This window comes from Cupressus sempervirens, chromosome 6 (genome assembly GCF_028749045.1).
Source record: "Cupressus sempervirens isolate cs-2001-9-10 chromosome 6, ASM2874904v1, whole genome shotgun sequence".
Classification (NCBI taxonomy): domain Eukaryota; kingdom Viridiplantae; phylum Streptophyta; class Pinopsida; order Cupressales; family Cupressaceae; genus Cupressus; species Cupressus sempervirens.
Genome location: NC_143123.1, coordinates 243,760,610 through 243,786,223, shown reverse-complemented (window position 1 = coordinate 243,786,223; position 25,614 = coordinate 243,760,610). Strand labels below are relative to the sequence as shown.

At 35.1% G+C, this 25,614-nt stretch overlaps 1 protein-coding gene across 5 annotated transcripts in view; it reads left to right on the top strand.

Annotated features, from left to right (window-relative positions):
- Nucleotides 1–24,073, top strand: part of LOC149552161 (filament-like plant protein 7) — a 52,468-nt gene extending 28,395 nt beyond the window's left edge. For 4 of the 5 annotated variants that reach the window (XM_089787637.1, XM_089787638.1, XM_089787639.1 and 1 more), the window contains 4 exons: nucleotides 6,276–6,444; nucleotides 6,752–9,416; nucleotides 9,534–9,618; nucleotides 22,238–24,073. In XM_089787637.1, coding sequence (XP_089643763.1) covers nucleotides 6,276–6,444; nucleotides 6,752–9,416; nucleotides 9,534–9,618; nucleotides 22,238–22,834 — 3,516 coding nt within the window. In that variant the 3' untranslated portion in view covers nucleotides 22,835–24,073. The remainder of the gene's footprint in view (nucleotides 1–6,275; nucleotides 6,445–6,751; nucleotides 9,417–9,533; nucleotides 9,619–22,237) is intronic. The other variant, XR_016352868.1, reaches the window with a different exon arrangement.
- Nucleotides 24,074–25,614: the final 1,541 nt, after the last annotated feature.

The following is a 25,614-nucleotide window of genomic DNA, read 5'->3' as shown; positions in this document are numbered from 1 at the left end:
TGGGTTAAGTGGGTTGTGACTCGCGAGTCAGGCGAGTCATGTCACCTCACTCGCCGAGCTTGGGTCACGGGTCATTTTGACTCGGTAGGCCCGAGTCAGTGAGTCACATATCAACACAAGCAGCAACTACACGACGAAACTCCTTCGTTTCGCCCACCATTAGTGCTAGCGCCAAAAACAAAGACGCCACGTCCAAGTTCGATTGCCGCTTCCAATATGCATCTAGGTACTCCGGCCCAAACATCTGCTAGACTCCCTCCAAGAAATCCGGATCATCAAACACAAATATGTTCTTAAGGTGCTGAGCAGTGATCTTACCCTTGTAAGTCCGCATCTAATTCTTAGAGCCCAAAGCAATATTTGCCTCCCTTTTTGTCACCTTTGAAAAAGATTCGAAATTTGGCTTGTCTTTTGCCTAAATTTAACTTGTTTGGAACTCTCTAGAAACAAGCATATGTCGGTGTGCCGAGAAATGATTACACAAGCTTGATATGCGCAGAGGATTGGGATCTTTGCATGTCGTAAAATGATAAATGTCATCGGTGGTAGGAGTCATGATGCCTTCCCCAAGAAATCGACCAAGATATGAAGATTATTGTTAATAAAGTTGGCTAAGGCAATTTCTCTCTTTAATCTAATACGAGGAGTCTAAGGTCCCCAAAAATTTCATTTTGAGTTCCCATTGCTGCATTTGCGTCCATGTTAGCCAACATGTCCACCACCCTATTCGCTTCTCGGAAGGTATGGGGAACCTTGAAGTCTTCAAATTCCATTAGCAATCCTTTGATCTGCCGAATATATTTATCGAGATGCCAAGCATCCAACTTCCCTTTCTTTATGCCATTAATAATTATCTTTGAGTCCCCTTCCAAATGGACTCTTCTAATACCCAGTTTAGCTCCTAAAATAAGAGCCTCTTTTGTTGCACAACATTCAGCCACATTATTTGTGCCATTATGCAGATGTTTTACCATGAAGGCAAGAGTATTGCCCTTGTAATATCTTGCTACACAACCACACCCCAATACCCCCAGGTTTCCCCTAGCCATCCCGTCAAAGGTTTTTTTAACCCATCCTTCCTCTGGTGTTGTCCAGCAAACCTTTACCCTTTTTTGAATACGATTAACTCTACCAAGCCCATAAATGGGCCAGGAGTGGTTTATAGTTTTAAACCATTGTTTAAATTGACAAAAAAATGTTAGATTTCAAAGAAAATGCACAATATCAATGAGCTGCAAAAGGTATAATGGAGTGTACTTATGAGAAAAATCACCCTAGTGCTCCCCTGCCATAATCTACTTCTCTATTATACTTCATAATAGCATGTAGCTTAGCAAAGACATGAATAATTGATTCTTCAAAAACTGTGGAGGTGACATACTTGAAACAGTTAAGAGTGAAGAAAATTGTTAGCAAGAATTACTCCTTTGCAGACAACCTTGGTTTTTACAGGAAAAAACATCTAGTTAAGTCTCCATTACTAGATTTTTCAAAAAAATCTCTATATACATGAACCTGCTCAATTCTGATTTGGATATGAGATCTGATTTCCATGGGTAAAATATTGGCTTCCTCAGAAGTGCTGAGCCCTTTAAGGAAAATAACAACATTTCTGGGAAGCACTCAGTTAGTCCAGAGTTGTTTCTGGGATGAAGTAATGACATGTAGCAGAACTTTTAAAAACCAAAAAAAGTAACTTGTTCCAAACTAGTCCACCCTATTTACTGTTCATGTTTTTGTAGCTATGGCCGGATTCCTTCAAGCCAACATAGAAACATGAAGGTTGCAATAATATAATTATCATATTATTATTGTGAAACAAAATAATTACTATATTATTATTGTGAGATAATATAATTATTATATTATTATGTGATAATAATTATAATATAATAATTATATTGATAATATAATTATAAAAGCAATGGAGCCACATGTGAAGTGCATTAACCCTTGGTGAAGGGGCACCAATGATAAGTATAAAGAAAGAATAAATCCTCCAATGATAAGTATAAAGGAAGAATAAATCCTCGATTCTCATTGCTTCATACATGCGCAATCAGCAAAAACATGGTATCAAAGTGGGTTCATTTTCTATGCCTATTATTTTAGGATACTGTAAGAAGCTTGTGGAGGATTTGGAATCACTGTGCTGCATATTCATTGTAATACATATTCAGATACTATGCTCTAGATATTAATCCATTTAAAATAGAGCAGGAGCAGGAGCCCAGGCTTGAAGCACAAATCCAGATAATATGAAATCTAAGGAATTATCAGCAAATGTTAGATGTTGATGAGTATTCAATAGTATTGATAGTAAATGGCATCTTGTCCCCTATTTGAATATGTTAGGAATGTTGATAGTATACAACATCACTGATCATATGCGATGATACAAGTGTTGTAGGGGAAATCTGCAAGACTCAAACAAACTGATCAGTAGCACCAATTTATCAATATGCTAAACTAACAAATTCAGTCAACCCTACAAACAACAAAATAAGAAACATATTATCATAAATAAAACACACAAATGAATGCATGCAAACTGACAAATTCTCCAAGCTTCTGTTGCTTCTCGTTGATCGTATGAAGTGTGCACTCAGCTGTGACTTTTGCAGCACTTAGACTCTGAGTTTTGAGAAATGTGATAAAAAGATATGATTTCAAATGATAGCAAGATGATAGAAAACTGACAGAGGTTCAATGTGAAAATCAGTGATGAAATTAAGAGGTAGGAGGGTTGTTTATATAGATTTTCTGGAAATCCATAAACGGTTGAGATTGATTTGGGAAAATCATGATCAACGGACAAGGATGAAAGAGACTGGAGGAATAATTGAATCTGAGATATTTTCAGTTTTTGGAGAGATAAAGTTTTCAAAAATTGAAAATGGAAACATTAAAATCATTTCTGATTTTGTTCAATGTGAAAATCAGTGATGAAATTAAGAGATAGGAGGGTTGTTTATATAGATTTTCTGGAAATCCATAAACGGTTGAGATTGATTTGGGAAAATCATGATCAACGGACAAGGATGAAAGAGACTGGAGGAATAATTGGATCTGAGATATTTTCAGTTTTTGGAGAGATAAAGTTTTCAAAAATTGAAAATGGAAACATTAAAATCATTTCTGATTTTGGATTTTCAGAAAAACTCTGATTTTTCAGTTTATAAGGATTTTCTAATTTTCTAATTTTTCATTTCTTCATAAAATTGATTTTTCAGATTTTAGAAGATTTAATTGAATAAAAAATTCAATTAAATTTGAAAGATGAAATTTAATTGACATTGATCCGAAATTGAAATTGATGTGGAATGAAGATGAAATTAGATTAAATTAAAAATTTAATTTAATAAAGAGGAATAAATTAGTTAATTTAAATAATCAATAATTATTATTTAAATTGTGGGAAATTAAATTTAATTACCTAATAATGATCAACTAATTAAAGGTTAAATAATTAAATGAACTTAATTATTTAATTAAAATTAGGGAATGATTAAATGATGCAAAGATTTGATTATAGAGGAAATAAGATGATTAATTAATGATTTAAGAACCCTAAATTAATAGAAGAATAATTAGTGCGTTAAATGTAAACTTGCAAGTCTGTACATATTTTGGTGTCTACAACAAGTTCATAAAATTCCCTTGATAGATACAATATCCGCAAAGGAATCATCGATTATAACAAAGATATTATAATAGTTAGCAATCTTATCATCAATTATATTAAATGCTAGCGAACAAGGTAATGATAAGACCATGGATAGCCGGTGTTGTGGATGAAAGAATAACATATACAATGAGTATTAGTTCTAAACCTCACAGAAGGGAGGACAATACTATTAAATGCCTTACCAATTATCCTCCTCATAAAAAAGGTAGATCTAATCACGAACCTAACAAAGAGAATAATTATGAGGATTTGATTGTTATGGGGATTTGATTAAATACTTATTTTAAGTATAGAAATGAATGAAGAAAGAGTGGTTTCAAGATAATTTCAAGATAACTAATCATACAACAGTTCACATAATAGACTAACCTGTGGTTATAAACCATAATTGATGACAGTGATTGAGTTACATTAAGGGGAGTATCATTAAATATAAAAGAGTCAACAATCACAGAGATGGTGATTGTGTATTACAGAGATGGCACATATCATTATCACAGAGATGGTGATTAAGTATCACAAAGACAATAACTTGTAAAAGAGCAATGTCAGGTGTCGAGCTGATTGCTTTGATAAATGAATTGACAATAGGTAATAATCAACAAAAATAGCAAATGATATTGGTTACAGTATCATCGATTATACACTAACTGGTAATGTCTTGAGAAGGCACAATATCACTAACAAAAGCATTAAGAGAACAACACTTAATAAAATCTACTCATTGTTAGGAAGGGATTGATATAGAAGGGAGGTGACTCATCGAGCCTTAAGGGTTGCCACCTTTTGTATCTAATGTTTGCTGGAATAATCTAAATGGAGGCCAACTTATATAATGTTTGAGTTTTATATTGCTAATGAAATGAATCCGTTCATTTCTGATTAAGTTGGAGAAGAATATTTGTTACAAAATAAATGTCAGGAGTTAACTATTCTTGCAACTAGAGATTGCATGCGCAAGTTTACTATAGTTGTGTCTTCAGATATATTGAACAATAAAGGAGTTTACGGTGATTTTATTCGTCCTGAGTTGCTACAAGGTTTCTAAATTTGCCAAGTTCTAAGCTTAAGCTGGGTGGCGTTGGTTGATTCTTGCACACTATCTCTGTCCCCATTCGTTGGTCAGGACAAACCTCTCTGTGCGTAGCGACAAGGCAATATTTCAAAGGTTTTGAATATATTTTAAAAGGGGAATGCATTTGGTGAGCAGTTAATGTAATATTACTGAAAACTGGATGATAATGATGAGGACAATGGTTTGGATGCACCAAAAACATTGAAGAAGTCGAAGACAACATATTTCGGTCCATCATGCACCCTCCCTTAGTTTTATAAGAGGCTTGACATATCCATCAGTTTGTTTGAGATTGCCATGATGAATTCATTCAAATTTTTATTTCTCATAGGTTGCCTAACACATAATTAGTAGAGATGAATTACAAGTGGACTCTAGTGAGGTTAACCCCCTCTTTTGGTAGCTTGAATGGGAAAGTTCTCAAAGCTTTATACTCCATTGAATATATGTTTGTGTACCTTTGTCCTATAGTTTAAACAAAAGTGGCAGCCCAGTGGGCTATTGGTTAAGTGAGTGCATATTCCTTAAATATTATAAGAGGAACTTGAAAGTGAAAGGTATAGATTTCAGTCCTGATCAGCTCAACATGGTTAGCTTACACAGTTTGAGAAGAAATAATTTGCTGAAAAATATTAAGATATTTTATAATTTTGAGCTTCAAATGAGAAGGTCAAGACTCAGGTATGGAATCCATGCAAATGATCAAGATGTTTCAGGAATGTGAATATCTAGCCATTCATCACCCGAAGCAACAGACAAAGAAAGTAAGTTATGTGCGGCTGCCTCTTGTCATTCCTCTCCAACCTCTATTTCTGGTGTTGCACATTTAGGGACATCTTTTTTCTCTGCCCCCCGGGTTATTCATTTGTTTTTTTGTCATCTGGAGGACACTTTTCTTTTAGGGGGTTCGTGTAGATAGTATTATTTATGTTGTACAATTTGGTTATATTTGCTTGGAAACTGCTGAGGGGTTTGTATTCAAGAGAAGGGAACAGATGGTGATATTGTTCTTGTTTTTTAAGTCTTTGTATGGGTGCCTACATGTAACTCTGTTGAAATTGATTTGCAAATTTGTTATAAATCATTTATATGTGTTTAATCTGTTTACTCTGCAACAGATAGTCGTTTATCAACTAAAAAAACGTATCCTATGCTCAAAGAGCAATTTACTTGCATATTCTTCCGTAAACATTAAACAGTGAACACTGTTTCTCTGTTCCTGAAGACCATATTATGATTTCACTTTCAAATGATCTGACTTTTTTGCAGTTACTGTATTGTGCATGATATATGTGTACTAACTACAAGCTGTACCATTTAGATAATGTTTACTGGCATGATAGTGCATAATTTTTTTATTAGTTCATTAAATGTGTGATGCATCAAAAGTTTACTCAAGTAGTTAGTATCAGCTTTACACACTAAGTAATACATATGGGATTGCTTATTCTGAGTACAAATAAAAACTGCAGATCTCAATAGAGTTATGCTAAATGATATTGAATGTCACAGGATCCGAAGTCAGCTGTGCCTGAGCATTCTGATGAAACAATAAATCAATTGCTGCTCTCAAATAATGTGAAAGATCTACGTGAAAGACTAGCTGCCGCTCTTGCTGAAAGCAATGCTAAAGATGACCTTGTTAAACAACATGCAAAGGTTGCTGAAGAAGCAGTGTCAGGTAAAGTTACTTGTCACCTTTAGTTTCTACAATTTCCATTCCCCACAATTTTATGTTCTAGTGTTTTGTTCAAACATTCGAGGTTTTGAGGGAACTTTATTCTGGTTTCTTTCCGCATGACAAGATAGATGTGCATCCAACATTATTTTCTAAGACGATCCTCAACATCGAACATTCTTTTCTTTGTCGATCCTCAGACAGCTTATAGAAGCAATTGAAAAGCATCATCCCAGTTAATATATTTTTTCTTTGGAAGTTAAATTTGTAGTGTTCAATGAATTATAATTAAAACTCTAATGCAATTCAGGCTGGGAAAAAGCTAGAGAGGATGCAGTTTCTCTGAAACAAGAACTTGATGCTGCACTCCAGCAGAAAGCTGCAGCTGAAGATCGTGTTCTACATCTTGATGGAGCATTGAAAGAATGCATGCGACAACTTCGTCATGTACGAGAAGAACAAGAGCAGGCTATCCATGATGTTGTCATGAAGAAAGCCAGAGAACTAGATATAATTCGGCAAGAACTAGAAGTGAAGCTGGCAGAAAAAAATCGAAGGCTACTAGAAATGAGTGCACAAAATAGTGCACTTCATGAGTCTCTTCAAGAGTGGATGAGGCAACTTGACAAATTAAGGGAAGATAAAGTTCAGGCTGAAGCTGAAGTAAGTCTGTTGCAGGTACGACTAAGCTCGTTGGAAGACGAGAATGCGTCAGTGAAATATGAGCTTTGTGTCCTTGAAAAGGAACTAGAAATACGCAATGAAGAGAAAGAGTACAATAGAAAATCAGCTGATGCTGCTAACAAGCAACATTCAGAGAGCATGAAAAAGATTGCCAAATTAGAGACAGAATGCCAAAGATTGCGTGTCCTTGTTCGGAAAAAATTGCCAGGACCAGCTGCTGTGGCTCAGATGAGGATGGAAGTTGAAACACTTTCGAAGGATACAGCTGAATGGAAAAGAAAAAGGCTGCATGCAAGAAAAGAGGGATTGGGGTTGGTGTCAGAGGATCAATTCAATGATAGCGCTCAGGAAAATAGCATAAAACAAATACAGTTCCTGTCAGAGCGCTTGTTTGCTATGGAAGAAGAAACTGAAATTCTCAGAAAAACCATAGCAAAGAGGGACAGTGAACTTCAAGCTTCTAGGGTAATGTGTGCACGGACAGCTAATAAATTGTCAAAGGTCGAGTCACAAGTCAATGCTGTTTGCAAAGAGAATGGTATCAGTGGAATAAATGGAATGACTACAGATGGTCACATGGAATTGTCAAAATATGTCAAAATGACATCTGAACCAAGCCTTGCTTCTATCTCTGAGGATGGAGGTAATGAGGATGAAGCTAGCTGTGCTGAGTCCTGGGCAACTGCATTGATTTCGGAACTTGCACATTTTAAGAAAGAGAAACCCAGCGTGCTGAAAAATAAGGCACTTGAATCACCGGAATTTGACTTGATGGATGATTTTATTGAAATGGAACACTTAGCTACAGTTTCTTCTGAAAAGCAAGAGATATCTCCAACATTTCCTGGAAAAACAGAAGAGCTATCATGCAGTCATACTGAATTGAAAACAAACAAAAATGGCAATATGTTACCTATGGTGGATAAGAAAGTTCCTTTAGAAGAAAGCCTTATGAATAGGGAAACAGATGTTCCAGTCGCTGAAAAACACAAAGAACAAAAGCAAGAGTCTTCAACCTTTGAATCTAAGATGCCAGTCAATGAGTTAGCCTTTTCCAGCACTCAAGAGATTTTGCACATGATTTTAAACACTCACACAAAAGGGAAGAACATGGATGAAGTCTTGGAGAATGTCAAGGCTGCTATTACAGCATCTCAACGCTCAGACAGTGAACAAATTAGCAAAATAAAAGAAAAGTTGACTTGTCTGAAAGTCTTAAGTAATCCCGGTTTTGAGAATGGTTCTTTAGATGAACCCATATCAGGACAGTTCTCACCGCAATCTCCCTCTGAAGGAAATTCTTCTGAAGATGAAATCAGTCCATTTGCATATTCCAAACATAATAAAGAAGTCTCTGCTGACTCAAAGTTGAATGCCTCTATTCACAAAATACTGGAGCTTATTGAAGGTTTTGTTCATTCAAACTCTGTTGAGCATGCTCATTCTGAGAATATGCCACTAAATGCTTCTGGTTCTGTTCCCCTTCAAAACTCTATATCTGCTCCAGGCTATAGCATGCGTGTTCTCCAGTGGCAGAATTCTGAGTTAAACTCTCTTATTCAAAGTCTTGCAAAGGTTTGCAGTGATCTTCTTCAAGGGAAGGCTGATGTAGTGGAGTTTGTTGAAAAGATAAGTTTTGCATTAGATTGGATTGTAAATCATTTCTTTTCACTTCAAGATGTTTCAAGCATGAGAGCTACAATCAAGAAACAATTTGCATGGGATGATGAATTGCATAGTGGCAGTGAATCAGAAGCTAATGGTGGAGATAGCCCAACATTGGGGCAAAGAAAATCTAAAAGGGTTGAGAAGGGGCAATCTGAAAATGAATCTATAACTTCTACACTTGCTGCTGGAGCTTCTGAGTCAAACATTACTTCAAATGACTTCAATAAGGTTGAAGTAACTCAAAAACCAATATCAGACAAAGAATTGCTTAAAGTGGAGCTCGCTAACCTGAAATCAGAAAAACAAGACCTGGAGGGGATGCTTCAACTAGCAAAGAAAAATATTGAGGCACTTAAGTCTCAACTTTTAGAATCAGAGAAAAAAATTGAAGATTTGCAGAAGCAGCTTATGTCATTTAGGCAATCAAAAGAGTCATTGGAGAATGAGAAAGATAATCACATTTCTATGATTGAAGAACTTGAGTTTCAACTCAAAGCTGCAAGAGCTGAATTATATCAGTTTCAAGAGAAATTTACCTCATTACAGGCAGAGCTTGAAGATAAAGGCAGTTGTTTCCAGGACTTAGAGGCCACATGTCTTGACCTGCAATTACAATTAGAGAGGTAAATCCTTCCATCACCTAATTCTCTAGTTTTGGTCAGCAGGTTACTTACGCCCATATGTTTATAGTTATTACGAATGTGATTTGTGTTATGATCTAATGTAAATTTTTCTCACAGTGGAGGCAAAGATGATACCTCTAAAGAAGAAAGGACAGCACTTTTATCTGAATCTACTGCCGAGGAACAGAAGCGTTTGAGAAAGGTACCTTTTCAGACTAGATAAATTAAAGTAGACATGTACATTCCTTTCATATTTTTGTATGGGTGATTGTAGTGTAAAAAACTCAAATGCTAAAAGAAAAGATAGACCAATAATATTCTTCATTTGAGTGCCAAGTAAGACATTTGTGTGAGGTTTGTAATGCAAATCTGAAATTCGAATGTAACCTTGTAAGTCAAATTTGAAATATAAGGTAGCCATTTTTTTGGGCTGACTGAGCTGATTGAGCCAATCCTCCATTGCTTCCTTTTCCCTCTGAAGTGTACCTGGGATCTTGCATGACTTCTCTCTATTTCAAGGACACATCTCCTAATCTTTCGTTAAGAACTCTCTGCTGAAACAAATCGCCTCTGAGGCCACGAGTAGAAAAAGTCACCTCTGAAGCTATGGCTAACTGATGACATGTGGGTGTCCTTCAAAGTCAAAACAAGAACAAATTGATCAATATTTTAGGAGCTAGGATTGCTGGATAAATATTTCAGCAGCATGGTCTTCCCCTAGAAGGCCAGAACATTGGGTATAGGAAAATGGATGACAAAAGTCCATGGCAGCAAAGAAATCATCCTGCGTGTGGAAAGGTTTTTTGACTTTTCTGTTGTCATCTTGTCTGACAAAGATGAGAAGTGTCGGATTTTGAGAATGGTTCCTAGATTTTGGTCCTTACAGACTGTATCGGTGAATAACTTGAATCCAAAATTTGATTCTTATGAAGAGACTCCTCTTTAGCGGCAGTGTGGTCATGGTGTCCTCTCCAACCCTTGCAACTATGGTATGAAAATGCACTGAATCTAATGGTATCTTGACTGGGTCCCCAAGATGTATACTGGGCCCAACAAATTAAATTCTTTGCAGCAGATATTTGTGTGGTAGTGGAGTTGTAAAAGCACAAGTTGAAGCTATCAATTTAACAATGAATTATTTTATCTTCTCTTAACAGCGAGATTAGAAGCAGATTTCTTTCAAATCAAATATCTCTGTGAAGACCTAATGGAAATTAAATCCTGCGAACTCCGAAATGAGGGATTCCACCAAGCTTGCTAAATGAACAATATAATCAGCCAAAAATTTGTGCGAGTCAGCAAGGATATTTTTCTCTTCCAACCCACATATGGTTCTGGATCAAGATAAACTTGAGGAGGAAGAGGAGAGATTAATAAGAAAATGAAAGAATACTGATAACATGAGTCCTGAGAACCGCTATCAGAAGAGAAGGCTTGAGCCCCTTGTTTTTTTCTCTATCCAATCCCAAACTGCAAATCGGTAATGTTAAATTTGACACTTGGCTTCTTGAGATGATTTTGGTTGAGCTCTTCTATTTTGCCCATGGTAAGTCCTTTGAAGAAGCTTTGAAACTTGAAAACCAATTCAGTGTCTTGAACCTTGTATAATTTAGTGTCTTGTACTTAGATATCATCCATGATGAAGATATGCATTGATACTTGAGCGTATTTGATGGAGCTTAGGCAGCATGTCATCAGCAACCAACAAAATGCGAAGGAAGCTTATTTCAATGTCATCCTTTGTTGTTTTGAATATGATATTGTGAGTTGCAAGAGATGTGCTTTTTGATCTCCACTCATTTCTTGTTGCTTCTTGACATCAAGCCCTCTTGAGTGTTCCTAGCACATTTGGAAGCACATAGACATGAGATTGAAGCAATGGGTTGCAATATTAAGGTAAGATTATCAAAGAGTGATAATCCTACTTGATGAGAAAGGATGACCACCTAATGTTGAGATTATTCACATCAAAGAGGGGAGTGATTTATACAAGGTTGTTGCAATTTTCAATAATGACTTTTTTCGAACCACAATGACCAATCAAGGAAGGAGTTCTCCATTGGGTTGAGCAATCAATAGTTGTTACTTGTAGTATGAGAGGCATTAATCACATATGGATGAAGGGCAATGTTGTTGGATACCTTGTAGAAACAAGTGAAAAGGACTAGAGTAATTAAATACAAAAGATTTCAATTTTTTCATTTAAAGTTGAAATTACTATGTTTTGTAACAACACATTGATTCGTAGAAGGCAAGAAGACATGTATGTGGACTTGTGAAAGGGTAGGTGAGTGCATTATGAGTTGTACTTAACAAAGATCTTCTTACTAGATTATGAGATGCGTGAGACACTAGCATTGACAATGTATGTAGAAGGGAATGACATGTAAGGTTGACAATATATTGAGTTTTCTTTTATAGTTTTGTGAGAGGAGGTACAACATTCAACCCCTAAAGATATAAACAAGTGATGAAGAGGCACTAGGACTAGTGTAGATTGTACCGAGAAATAAGGGGCACACAAAATGGACAAAAAATAGTTAGAAATTGTTAGTAAACAGACTTGTCATTGTGATTGTTTCTCTGAACTTGACAATGTTTGCCGAAAGAGCAGTGCGAATCTTTCAAACAATTGTAGAGGTCATTATGGAATAACTATCTTTCTCTATGTTTGAGAGGGGCAAATCCCTGTTTTTGATGGGTCTTTTTAGAATTTCTTTGTACTTTTAAGTTTTAAACCTTGAAAACACAATAGGGAGAAAAGAAAAAACTAAAGAAAGGTGACTATAAAAAATCCCAACATTAGATATACGAGTATCATTTGACATTTACATTGGATAATGATTACAAAGTGGTTTTTAGCGCAAAATAAGGCTTGATGTGCAATGATGAAAGAGGACTAACAAATCTCAACATATGAAGAAACATGTTATCTTATTACAAACATAATTGAATCAAGAACCAATGGATTACACAAATACTCAAAGGGATTACCAACTTAACACATGTGAAATCAATAATAATAACTAGTTGACACATTCAGGCTTTCAGACTAATTGCATTCTTCATCATCCTTTAGAAAGAATTTAGAAAGCCTTAGGTAGAAAGTGTGAGCGCCAAAGCTCTTTAAAAGTTTCTCTAGGATTTCCTCCAGAGTTTCTTTTCTATAGAAGTCCCCACATTTGCATTTCAAATTACCTTGTATTTATAGGTTTAACAGGACATTTACCTAGTAACTAACTAGATAATTACCCCCTATCTACCTAATACGAAATACATTTGTTAATAAACATTTTTTTGGTTAGGGTTTCCATCATTCGTATGCAATTAAGGTTCATTTCCTAATATTAAGTTACAATGAGTAACATAGTCACTTTTATTAAAGAAAAACTTGTAACTTTTGAAGAACGAACAAAACATAGAAGAACAATTTGAAACTTGGTACTTCTTGAAAGAACACGTCATCATATTTATCAAGGTGAGTGTCATGTCTTATCTGAATCCACAAATAACCTTCTCAATTATGATTTAGGCTTTGAGGATACATACTTCATGTAGATTTTCTCTTAATCTTTTCCTTGCACAAACTAGTCGTCCTTTGGAGTAGTGTAATCTTTTCATAATCTTATGCAATAATATGGTACCTCCTAACTCAATTTTAACTCATTAGGATTGCTTGATGTATCTATCAATTGTTAGAAATAGGGAATATTGAGAGGGGGGGGGGGAAGGTGAATCAGTGTTACACAAATTTTTGCCCAACTATGGATATCATAAACAATATTTAAACATGTATATATGATCAAACTTTAAAGTAAACATAATCATAACACAATGCAACTCAGAACACCATTATTTGTTAACTAGGGAAAACCCTGGTGGGGATAGTACCCCACAAAATGATCCATTAATCAAAAGTATCTTGTGAAAATTATTGACTCTGTTAGGAGTCTATTACATCTGTATAGTGTATCTGTCCTTGTTAGAGGACTAGGCCTTGTTAGAAGCCTCAACCCTATTAGGAGTTATTACAATACAACCCTATTAGGAGTTATTACAATACAAAAGTTGCAAGCTGAGCCCACTTGCCAAACATGCATATACAATAGTACAATTTGTATACAAAAAGTATAGATACAAAAACCTTTTTGACATTGCTGATATCTTCAATATCTGATTTGTCCGTCATAGTTTTCTTCACAAAACTAATCATGCATCCTTATTGAACTGTACTATCATCAGATTCGTATCGATACTGATCATACAAAGTGCGAATCAAAACATTATAACATTACATTACAATGCCACTCTTATTACAAACAAAAAGTGTCTTCCTTTATACCTGACTACTTAATCAGCGAACCTTCAATACCTTGCACGTTTCCCAAAGCTTGAAATAAATTTTTGCTAAGTGAGGGTTAAAATCTGGGATGTTGTCCTTACCTTGTTGAGTCATTGTTTTGGTTAACCAAAACAATCCCTTAACCAAAATGCCTTTCTCTGTCATCTGCTATGTTTTGCCTGATATGACCCGCACCTGGAAAACTATCCATAACTCTGTCCGTACAACGAATCTTCTTAAGTGCATTTAACCACGTGCTCTATACATCCTATACTAGCTTCCCTTAACTGCACATAGCCTGGAGTGCTTCGAGTAAAGCGTGCTAAAACAAATACCTCGTTTGTTCACTGTTTTGCTGAACAATATAAGTTTTGCTCGACTTAGACAATACCATGCTAAAGCAAATACCTCGACTTAGACAATTTTCTTAGTACAAGTATCCAGAACTCCACCATAAGTTTTTCCCTCTTCATGGTAGGGGTTTGTTGCCATAAGTGACAACTCTATATCATCTTTATATTACATAGCCAAATTGCCAACATCAATATCTCCTTTTACCTTACAAGAGATGAAAGAATGCCATCTCCATGCTTCATATGCTTTCTAATGTTCACTTTGACTATCCATATTCCGGTGAAGTTTCTATTGACGAATTCTTCTCCATCTTCCAGTGAAGTAGACTTTTGCCAACATATTCTGTAGCATTCATCTTTTGTATAATTACCCTTTACACAATTCATGGCCGTGCCAATACTCACACCATTACTTACCCATTTGGAATCTTGTCTTGTCCATGGTTACAACGCGTGTTGTCAAGAATTTAGTTCTTTGCACAAGATGTCATCAGCTTTGAACAATTATTTTTGTGTCTAACAATCCACACACTCTTTCTATGCCTAGCACTTTGCATGCATCTTTGAGGGCCACGGACTGATGCTAGTTATCTTTTTACATGCAAAATCAACACTGTTGGCATTTGGGCTGATTTATTTAACTTGTACATTGACATTTTACATAAAGTTGTCAATTTGTGCAAACTTACCAATGGTCATTTATTTACCTTTGATCAACATTTAGAAAGGAGTTTTTAACCTTAGAATTGGTACTTCCAGTGGTCTCCCTAACTTCCATTGTTGCTTGACTTATTCTGATGAACTGGAATCACTATATTTTCTTTCTGGTTCATCTTGAGAGAGAAAACATGCAAACCTGTACATCTTCTCTGCTGCCCAGAAGAAGTAGGTACTGGTGTCATGAGATCACATTTCCTTGAGGCATTTTGATGAATTATTTATGCAACACTTTTATGGTTTTATACTACCGTGCATGTGGCATCTGCAACTATAATATCTGATGTAAATCTTCAATCCATTATATTTCAATGGATGTTATTTGCCTTTGTAATAAATCCCTTATTTTGCACATGCACAATGCAATGGATATTTCTCGGAGAAGGTACTAATTGTATGTACTTTTCTTGGTGCAATTTTGATCATCAATCTATAAACCCTTTATTTGTGCCATTGAATTGTAACAAAAGCTCCAACAGGTTGAGGTTCATGGTTCACCTCTTCACTGGCACTTCGCAGCCTTGTCCACAACTTCCTATAGTCATTCATTTGACATTTTGCATAGAATACAAATTGATGCCAACGACTTATTTCCTCCTCTCCCTTCAAGTGCAACATGCTTGGCTGCCAACTTTAATCAATAAATGACTTATTTATTTCAATAAAAAGGCCAAAATGTTTTATATCTATCCTTTGTTTTCAATGTTTGTTGTCCAATATTATAAGCTTCCCTTTTTTAGCAAGAGTACTTTTGAGGTTGTTTCATTTAGCAGCACCAGTAATCTCTGCCTACACACGAAGCATGCATGAGATGAGATCCCTTAATGCATTTTGACAAATGTTTTAATGAGGGATACATGAATGCAGATCCGTTCAATGTTGAGCAAGTCTTGGCATTAGGCAGAGAGAAGCATTGTTAGAGGCTTAACCTCCCAACCATGAACCCTAAGTATCCCCACACAATCTCAATTGAGAAAGGCCCTCCCTACACGGGATAAGGCACGGGAACACCACTTGTCCTGCCATTGAGCATTCTGGTGTTAGAGTGTCAACTTCACAACCGACTAGGCTGTGGACTCCTTCCATCAACCTATCCTTCTGACTGCAAGCTATCCTGATCTCTAGTGATTACAGCAGCATCATATGCCACTAAACCTATCTTGGTCAGGTATTTATATGGACACCAGGTATTTATATGGACACCATGTGCCCGATCATCCATGGTCGACGCCACAACAAGTCCATACCCTTTGCCCACCATGAGTTGGTTCGGTTATAGATTTAGTTACTAAATTCTTCTAATAATTATCATGTTCTGATTCAACTCCTTTACTTGCAGGAATACTCCATGGCTATTAGTGGACACCTCTCATCTCGACCATATTTGGTCATCCTAGATGATCTTGGGTGTGACTGTCCTTTATTCTTGAGTAGTTCCAGCTGTCTTTGCTATCATTGAAATTTTCTGCCCAAACAGGGGCTTGCATGGAAGCAAAAAATAATATGCATGTATAAGTATTACATCTTGTCATTGAGATAATGCTTCCCTCGTCTCAGAGGTATATGGTATAATAACTTTGTACAAGGGAAGTACAACTCGTGACATTATTGAATTCTGGAAAAAAGTGACACAACAGATCAAGAGATTATAACTATAATACTAAAGCCAAAACTTTACTGGATGACATGCATAAGAATTCTGCCATGAAATGATTGAAATAGGCCACACAACTATTGGGGCGAGATATACTTGAGATCAAAACATCAATAAGATATATGGTCTGATCTGAATATCATTGGCTGAAAGTACTTAAATTCAGACTTCAACAATGCATATGAACAACCTTTAACATCATTGGTTGAAAGTACTTAAATTCAGACTTAAACAATGCATATGAACAACTCTTAATATCATTGGTTGAGAGCACCTAAGATCATACATTGTTAATGCAAATGATCTGGCCTTAACAATGCTTGCTGACAGTATGTAAGAATAAAATTGTATGAAATGGTAAAGTCAAGGAAGGATGATACCAGGTACAACCTGTCAGTAAATGGTAGACGATGAATGATTAACTTAGACTTCTTTTGCAGCAATCGAGCCTTCCCACGAGCCTCTTGTATTACAATTTCAATCGGCTAGCAAATGTTTCTGTTGGTTCCATGCTAACTTTCAGAGGAATGGATGTATCCCCTGCGGTTGGGAGATCTTAGAGAGTGAAAAATATATGAAGAGTGGAGACGGTATTTTCTGCTGAATGCCCTCAGATTCTTGGAGAGAGGAAGAAGGTAGTGGGTGGCATTGGGAACATATATGCCTAATGACTCGATACTTGCTTGGAGGAGTTACGGTTCTTGAAAGCTTTGCAAGGTGGTAGCAGTTATATTATGCATTAAGTCAGAAAATAATAAGAAAAGAAGGTGGCGGGCGGCATTTACATATTTGAGGCTGAGCTAAGTCAAAAATAATAAAAGAGAAGGGTGGCGATGGATCCCATGATATTTTAAATTGCCACCGAATGAAATAATAATAGACAATAGTGTCCTTCTCCATGAATTATTTTAATAAGAGTATAGTATTTGCCTAAGTTTGCGCAGAGTATATACACGAACACACACACACACGTGTTATATTTCAAATATGCGTAATGTTACATATACGTCATATTTTAAATATATGTATACATTCATATATGTGTAACACGTGCATCCTTATGTATATACTAAGGTGTTATTAGAGTAATTCATGTCTGACAAAGGAAGGATTCTAGCTCATCCAGATACTCCATTCAAAGGTAACAATTGATTTATTTCATTTATTATTTGAAAATTATATTATGTTTCAACCTAGTTAGCTCATGGTGGACACTTGGTATACTCTTGTTGCGTAGCCGGCTTTTCCTTGACCATGGTGGCTTAAGTTCATACTTGATGGTTCAATAGCAATAGGTTGGTGCCCTCATACCCTATTCCCTCTTTGCCAATGCTCCTCGCTCTTCTTCGCGTTCTTGCAAAAAGAGTTTACTAGGTGAATCATTCGTCTTTCAAAGGAAATCTAGTTATCATAACTAATAACTAACTTGATTAACCATCAAAAAGTATCATAATGACTAACCACATCTCTCTTTTCACAAGACATATAATAGAAAACCAATATTCCCATTCTTGTGAAAAAACAAATGAGGTAACTAATCTAACCATCCATTTTGAATTATCTTAAATATCAACAATTATAAAAAATGGGGATGTAACAGTTGTCTTTGGTGTATGCTCGGATTTTGTGCTGGAGTAGGAAAACTGAAAGCAAAATCTTTGTTTGATGAAGGTTGAAGAACACAAATTCACATTTTTGTGTTTTCTTTGTTCTTGTGCTCTGTGTGACCTAAAGTAAGAAAATAAAAAATGAATCCTTGTGTCTTAAAACCTACACATAATTTATTAGTCCCTGCCTATCTATAGGCAGGGTACTAATGTTTTTGGTTGTGGTCACCATTTAAATTTTATGAGCAAAGTCTACATATTGCCAAAGTTTACAATAATTTATTTTTAAATGAATTTTTAAACATTAATTCCTTATTTGTGATTGGCTGATCTCTATTTTTGTAGGGGTAATATTCAATTTTCTCCAACAAAAATTCAAATATTTTTCTAATATTAATTAATGAATGCATTAATTACAACTTTATCTTTTTAACATTTGTGACAAGTGGATTAACTTTAAAAAAGATAATCATTTTATCTTCCACCTCACAAATAAATGTCTAATCAATATTAATTATCAACATTAATTCCAAATCAATTGCACTTTTCACCAATTTATATTTTTAAATTAATTTTTTTCTTTCTTATATTTTAAAAGTTTAGAATCAATTAATCAATACAAAACTTAAGATATGCAATATAACATATTAATGGTTAATAACTTATTTTTATATATAAAATGATTATTATATCATATCACATGTAATATATAAATAAATGATTTTATTGTATATAATGTAAATATGATTTGTAATGATATTTTAAAAGTATTGAATATTTTAATAATATTTTTTAATACAATAAGACAACATAAAGAAGATCAAATATTTAAAATTGATTAGTTTGTAATTTTTAATGTATTTTACAAATAAAACCTCCATCTATTTTTTTTCTATTTTTTTCTAGGTAATTTTTATATTTTATTAAGTAGAAGTAAAGATTTACAATTTTTAGGCAATTCATGCCTGTGAAAGATCTGAACGTCTTGACACTAACCCACTACAACTATTCAGCTACACCCATTATACATTTGACAAAATGGTCATAAGCATCGAAAAACCTCCATCTATTTTATCTACTTTCTAACCATCACATAAGGCAGGGACTTGAGCTCAACCAGAGCTCTTGTTATTATGAAAGTAATAAAAGCAAAAAACAAAATCCTTGTGGCTTAAGCACATGTATAATCCATTGTTTATGATGTGTAGTAACCATAATTTTTCTATGATAGTGTCACTATGACTTTTACTTCTCACGAGGGACAAAGAGGATTAGGAATAAACTTATAGATGTTCAATCAAAGACAGAGTTTCGATGTATGGGGTTTGAGGCAACTAGTTCTATTGGGGTGCATGTATAATCCATTGTTTATGACATGTGTAGTAACCATAATTTTTTCTATGATAGTGCCACTATGACTTCTACTTCTCACGAGGAATGAAGAGGATTAGGAATAACCTTATAGAGGTTCAATCAAAGATAGAGTTTTGATGCATGGGGGGTGAGGCAACTAGTTCTATTGGGATGCACATTTTAGATGCCCTTCTATTAATTAGAGTATGTAAATTGCCACTTAAATTTCAAGGCAACTTCACAAGAGTTAGTCTACACCATTATGTCATCAGCAAAGGTGTAAGAGTATGTAGAGGTTTGTCACTTGAATTTATTTTTGAAATAAATAGATTGCCGTTTTTTTCAATGACCCAATTCTTGTACTTTCCATGTTTTCATTGAGGGATCCTACTCCTAGTACTATGATTGCCCGGGATTCACGAATTTCAGCTAACTCTACTTCTTTTCCATCTAATTCAAAGATAACTGCAACATAGCCTTAGGAGAAAGTAAGGATGAGACAAATGATGTCATTAGAAAAATCTTCTTTGCCAATAGCCTTCAATTCCAGGTAGCTTGCTTTCCTTAAAGAGGCTGCAGTAAAAATATTGAGAGAAAGACAATCATATATGCCATATTTTGAAAATTCTGTGAATACACCTTGAGTTGCCAACTACTCTTTCTTTTGGCTACTCAAGCTCTTACAAGTTTAACTCACTAGTATTTATAGACACAAGAATAACATAGATAAAGATGTCAATGCAGGTAAAACATTGGCTAAAAAACCATGCATTTTCTCTTTTGAGACTCAAACTTTAATTTAATGCATTTTGTTATTGAATTCTGCAGAAATATACGTTTCTTAAGAAATTTTGATTTATAGTAATCTATATGTTGTGGAGTACTTGTCTAGTCAAAATTCTTGGGCTTGCTGAGTACTCACCGAGTCTGAGATTTAAAACCATGATATATGCTACCAAGGGAGATGAAAGTGAGGACAACAATCTTGGATAAGAATTATCTTGAGATTACTATTCTAGTGGAGAAAATGATGGCTACCTGAGTCACTAGTGGATGCAGCATATTTATGGATGGGCAGATTGATATTATGCTTTGTCCACTCATCAATGTTATGGTCACATACATAGAGGGCCCTTATTTTCTTAGGGCTATTGATTTTTTAGGACACCACAAGGTTGCTGATTTTTAATTTTAAACTATTAGTTGCTATCGAGAAGGTTAGGCCAAATTTTGTGGAAGTGACATTAGTACAAAGTTGTTGAGAAATTGATTGAGGCACCCTATAGACATATTTGGTGTACTTCTTGTGTGCATGCCATGTATCGTGGACTTGAGGATGTGGAAAAGTCAGATGGACCAAAGTGTTGTTTTTACCAATACCAGAGATGTGCTATTGTTAATCTGTAACTGCCATAATTCACATTCTTTAGGAACTCCTCTAGGGAGATTTTGTAACTTGAAAAGACTAGATATGTATCACACTTCTTTCTCTTGGAGAGGGTGCCTGAGTTACAAGAGGCATTGCCACTAATGGTCATGATGACAAGGTGGAATTAGTGGCCCCATTCGAAGTAAGAGCTGGAGAGAAGGGTTCTTGTAAGTCCATGGCTCAATTCTAAGGTTATAAAGTGAGTTTTCTTCCTGACCATTTAGGTTCACCAATGATGTTAACCTCTGAGGGCTTAAGTAGATTGGTTAGGAGTAAGATGAAGTTTTACAGTGGAACAATATCATCAACTAGTGGGATATTCAACTTCGTTTGTCTATTGCCTCTAATTAGAAATCTATGTTGCATAATATACTGATAACCACAAGCTAGAGAATGTCTAGACATCATGACTTGAAATTGCGAGATCAAGGAACTAATTTGATTTCCTCTCATGTTTGTTACATAATGCTTCAATTTTTTTTATTCATTTGTCACATGTTGATAGTGAATACCTTCTTTGAAGCATAGTTTTGATTCGTTTGATTAGAAATTTCTTTAAGGTAAAATGCTCTTGGGAGTCTTATAAAAGCGTTAATAGTCAATTGATGCTTCATATTCTTAGTTGATGACTGAAGAAATGAAATTTGAATGACTGAAGTGTTAGCTTATGGTTGTGCAATCAATTTCTAATCACGTTTGCAATTACTATTTGCTGTGAGAGTGTTTCCTAGCTCATCCATTTGCCACAGATTAATCATAAATCTTCTTTTGAAGGATACTTCTGATTTAATTTATAAATACTGAAGTATCCACGAGGTAAAATGCTGTTAGGAACTTACACGAGTTTATAAGAGCTTTGCAGTTAATTGATATGTTACATGTTAAATTACCAGAATAAGAAGGAACTTACAGAGTTTTATAAGAGCTTTGCAGTTAATTGATATGCTATATGGTAAATTAGCAGATTAAGAAATGGAATTTAAATGACTGAAATGTTAGCTAATGATTTTGTAATGATTTTAGTAATCACCTTTGCAATTACTAAATGCTGCAATAGTGTTTCCTTGCTCATCTATTTGCCATCTGTTAATAATAATTTTGTTCTTTTGAAGGAATCTTTTATTTTAAGTTGTTTAGAATATGAAGGAGGTAAAGTACTGTTACAAGCTTAATAAAAGCTTTGAGGCCAATTGATACATTATGCAGTAAATTACTGGCTTGACAAATGGGATGTGAACGTACAAAATATTAGCCTATCTAATGCGTATTATCTTTGTTATGTTGGATAGCAGTAGCAGTTAGTGGGCATGAACAAACAAGAATGTTTTCACACATTATTTTTGGGTTTGATGCATTTTGTCACCAGGAAAGAGAAATTTCTGCTGCCAATAAGAAGCTAGCTGAATGCCAAGAGACCATTCTCATCGTAGAGAAACAACTAAAGGCACTTGCATCCCCAAGTAAGGCCAAAGACAATTCTCTGCAGTCATCTCCAGTTTCCCGTTTACCTGAAAAGACTACTCCAAATATGAACACACATGCCTCTCTTTTGGACCGTATGCAAGCAGAAACAATAGCTGAGGAGCCTCAGGATTATGTAGCAGACACATCTACAACGAAAGATGTTCTCTGGTCAGGAACAGAAAAAGAGGACTCTCATCAAGAGTCAAACACTCCCAGGAGTTGTAAAACTGGATTGTTTTATGGTTGGCAGGGACCTTCAGAATCTTCGAGCATTAGTGGACATAAACATGAAAAGAATGTAAGTGGAGGCAATTCTCAATCTGAGACAACTATGACCTCACCAGTGTCTCCTGCAAAATTCTTTAGCATGAAGATAACAAATTCTGGAAATTCATCTCCAAAAGATTCAAATGTTGAAGTAACTGGATCTGCTTCACCTAAAAAGCGCCATGGGAGTGGATTCAGCAGATTTCTCAGGCGAAAGAAGAAAGGATATTGACAGGGTCTAAATGTGAAATTGGTGACAGTTTTGTTGTAAGTTTTGTAATAATGTTTTTTTACAGGTTTGATGCATGCAAGTAGCTTCCTAGAATGGTGTTTACATGAATTTGGCATCATCACTGTTAATCAGGAGGATCATCAAGTGTCTTTTGGAGAGATCACACAGTTGTTAGGGTGACTGGTGACCGATTGGTGTTCAGTGTTTGATTATTAGCTCAGATTCGGTAATATGATGGGTGAGTTTGGTATAATGAAAAATATGTGCTGTTGGAAGTGAACAGAATTCCCTCTTCATGCAGGAGTATTATATGACAACTTAATCATCTATTTACGGTGTTCTCTTAGATATCTTATGGAGCACTCTTTCAGACGTGTGATCTGACAGAGAATTTCTGGCATACAATTTTTGAATATACCATCTTGCTATCATTATGTCAATGGGTTGAATTGCTTTACTGAAGAAACATTATCAAAAAGAAACTACCAAGGTGCCTGATCTTTTCTCATTTGTTTCCTTGTCAATTTCTCTATGAAATGGGTTAGAGGCATGGGAAGATTTTTGGCAAAAAGTTTCCTTTATGTTTGGACCCCCTATATGCTACAATGCTGAAATTGCTACAAATTAATCACAAAAATGTGCTTCTGGTAGGACTGTGGACACCCATTTCTTACCGTGATGATAAATGAAGGGCATTGAATGAAAATTTTCAACTGGGTATGTGCAACTATAAGCAGAACTACAGGTGGAATTTGAGAGTCAGCTTGAATACAAGAGAAATGATGATCGAGTTGTGATAACAAGAAACTGCAGGCATATTTCTACAGTGAATGCCATGTCCATTTGTTTATAGAATGGTCTACAATCAACACTCACAAATGCCATTTATATTCTGTATGTTTCTACAGGATTCCTGTATATGTTTAAACAGGCAAAACACTGACCAACACCTCCTTGGCATGATTTGCATGATCTGCAGAATATGGATTGTCAGCTTTGACATTCACGCTACTTGAAGATGTATATGGAAAGAATAACAAGGTAGAGTCAATGTATGATGAGTTTTGATTTTTTGTTAACAGTTGTAAGGGAGATGGTGTGGTGGACATGTTATATATTCAACTTGTTGATCCATCAATAAATTCTTGTTTGTTTGAGGACTGATACTGTATGGGAACATACTGTCCGAAATCTATTTGTACTGACTAATGCCAAGCAACATTATTTTTCTGTTCTCCATCATGATGTTTGTGAGTAATAGAGTGCCTTGTAAGCCTCAATGCTTAAGATTGCGTGCTTTATTCAATGATGACAGAATTCGGTATGCAATCCTCATTGCTGTTGGCATAATGAAAATCTGCCAAAAGAAGGTTTGATGCATTGAATATTTTGTGTCAGTCAATTAAATAAATTGCTAGTAGACACTGTGCTGAGTTCAACAGACCAATACGAAGTACTTGATTTTTCTCTTGAAGTGACGTTTTTTGCTCAATTTAAAGGTTCCCTTCAATTTATTGTTAATTGTTCTCATGTGGTGGAGATATAAGAAGAATATAAGCTCAGAAGCATGCTTTCTAATTGATCTAGTCAATAAAAGGCTACGTATGTTGTGTAACAAATTTCTGTTTGTGTAGTTAATGTGGTATTCCTGACATTTCTTCATCTTATAACTTTCCCTCCGCATTATCTGTCCAAACTAAGAGGTTACTTGTTAGAAATATTTTACGCATGAAAAACAACTCTAGGAATCTTGAGCAATGAGATTTTTTAATTTCTTGGGGAAAGAAGTGCTTTTAGACATGCCATGTTGTGAACCACTTTTTCATTGAGTTATTGGTTAAGATAATTGTGATAATTTAGAGACATTTTAATGAAAGGAGATTTAATTTCTTGGAAAAAATGCTTTGGCTAGTTATCGTTAAGTTTTTTTGTTATTGCGTCTGAGATCTCTATTTAGACGTGTCATGTTTTGAAACTCTTTTCATTGAGTTAATGGTTAACATAGTTGTGATAGTTTAGAGACATATTAAGAGTAATTAGGGCATGTCCCTGTGCAGCTGCTAGACTTATTTTAACTATTAGTTGTTGTTCCATATTTTTAGCATTAATTTGTGGTGCTGGAAGAGAAATTTTAGGCAAATAAAAAAGAAGAGGAATAAATGGGGTGAAGACATTTGGCATTTTTCCAATAAGCAGTGGCTGCTTATTTTCAGCCCCACCTTTTTAAAAAGCTTATCTTAAGATTTTCAGCAGCTGCTCCATTATTTTAGGAAAAGATTCTAATTTATCCTTTCCTCTAAACTTAAAAATTCCACGGGAACACTGCAACTGCTTAATTTTAAGCATAAATTGTCTATAAGCAGCTGCATGGGGACATGGGGTTACAATCATGTTAATTGAAAGATTGGTTGAATCATCTCTTTAAATGTTACCTTTGAAATTGACCATAACACACTGAGTAATTTGAAAATCGTGAGCAATGTCGGTCTTAGGTAAAAGCTAGAGCCTATGCCATACTAGGTTGATATACATTTGCCAATGATGTGAACTTATATAATATTTGAGTAATGATAATTATTAAGTATTCATGATATTTTGACTACAGAACTTTTGAAAATTGATTCCATTCTTGTTCACAACTCATGTTTTATTCTTGATATTGGGCCGAACAATGACATGGTTTTTTTTTTTTTTTTTACGGTGATTTCCCAGGGTGTACTTTTTCTCTTCCCCACTCCTCTCAAATGCTTGGAGCATAGTATTCTTATGGGAAATTTCAT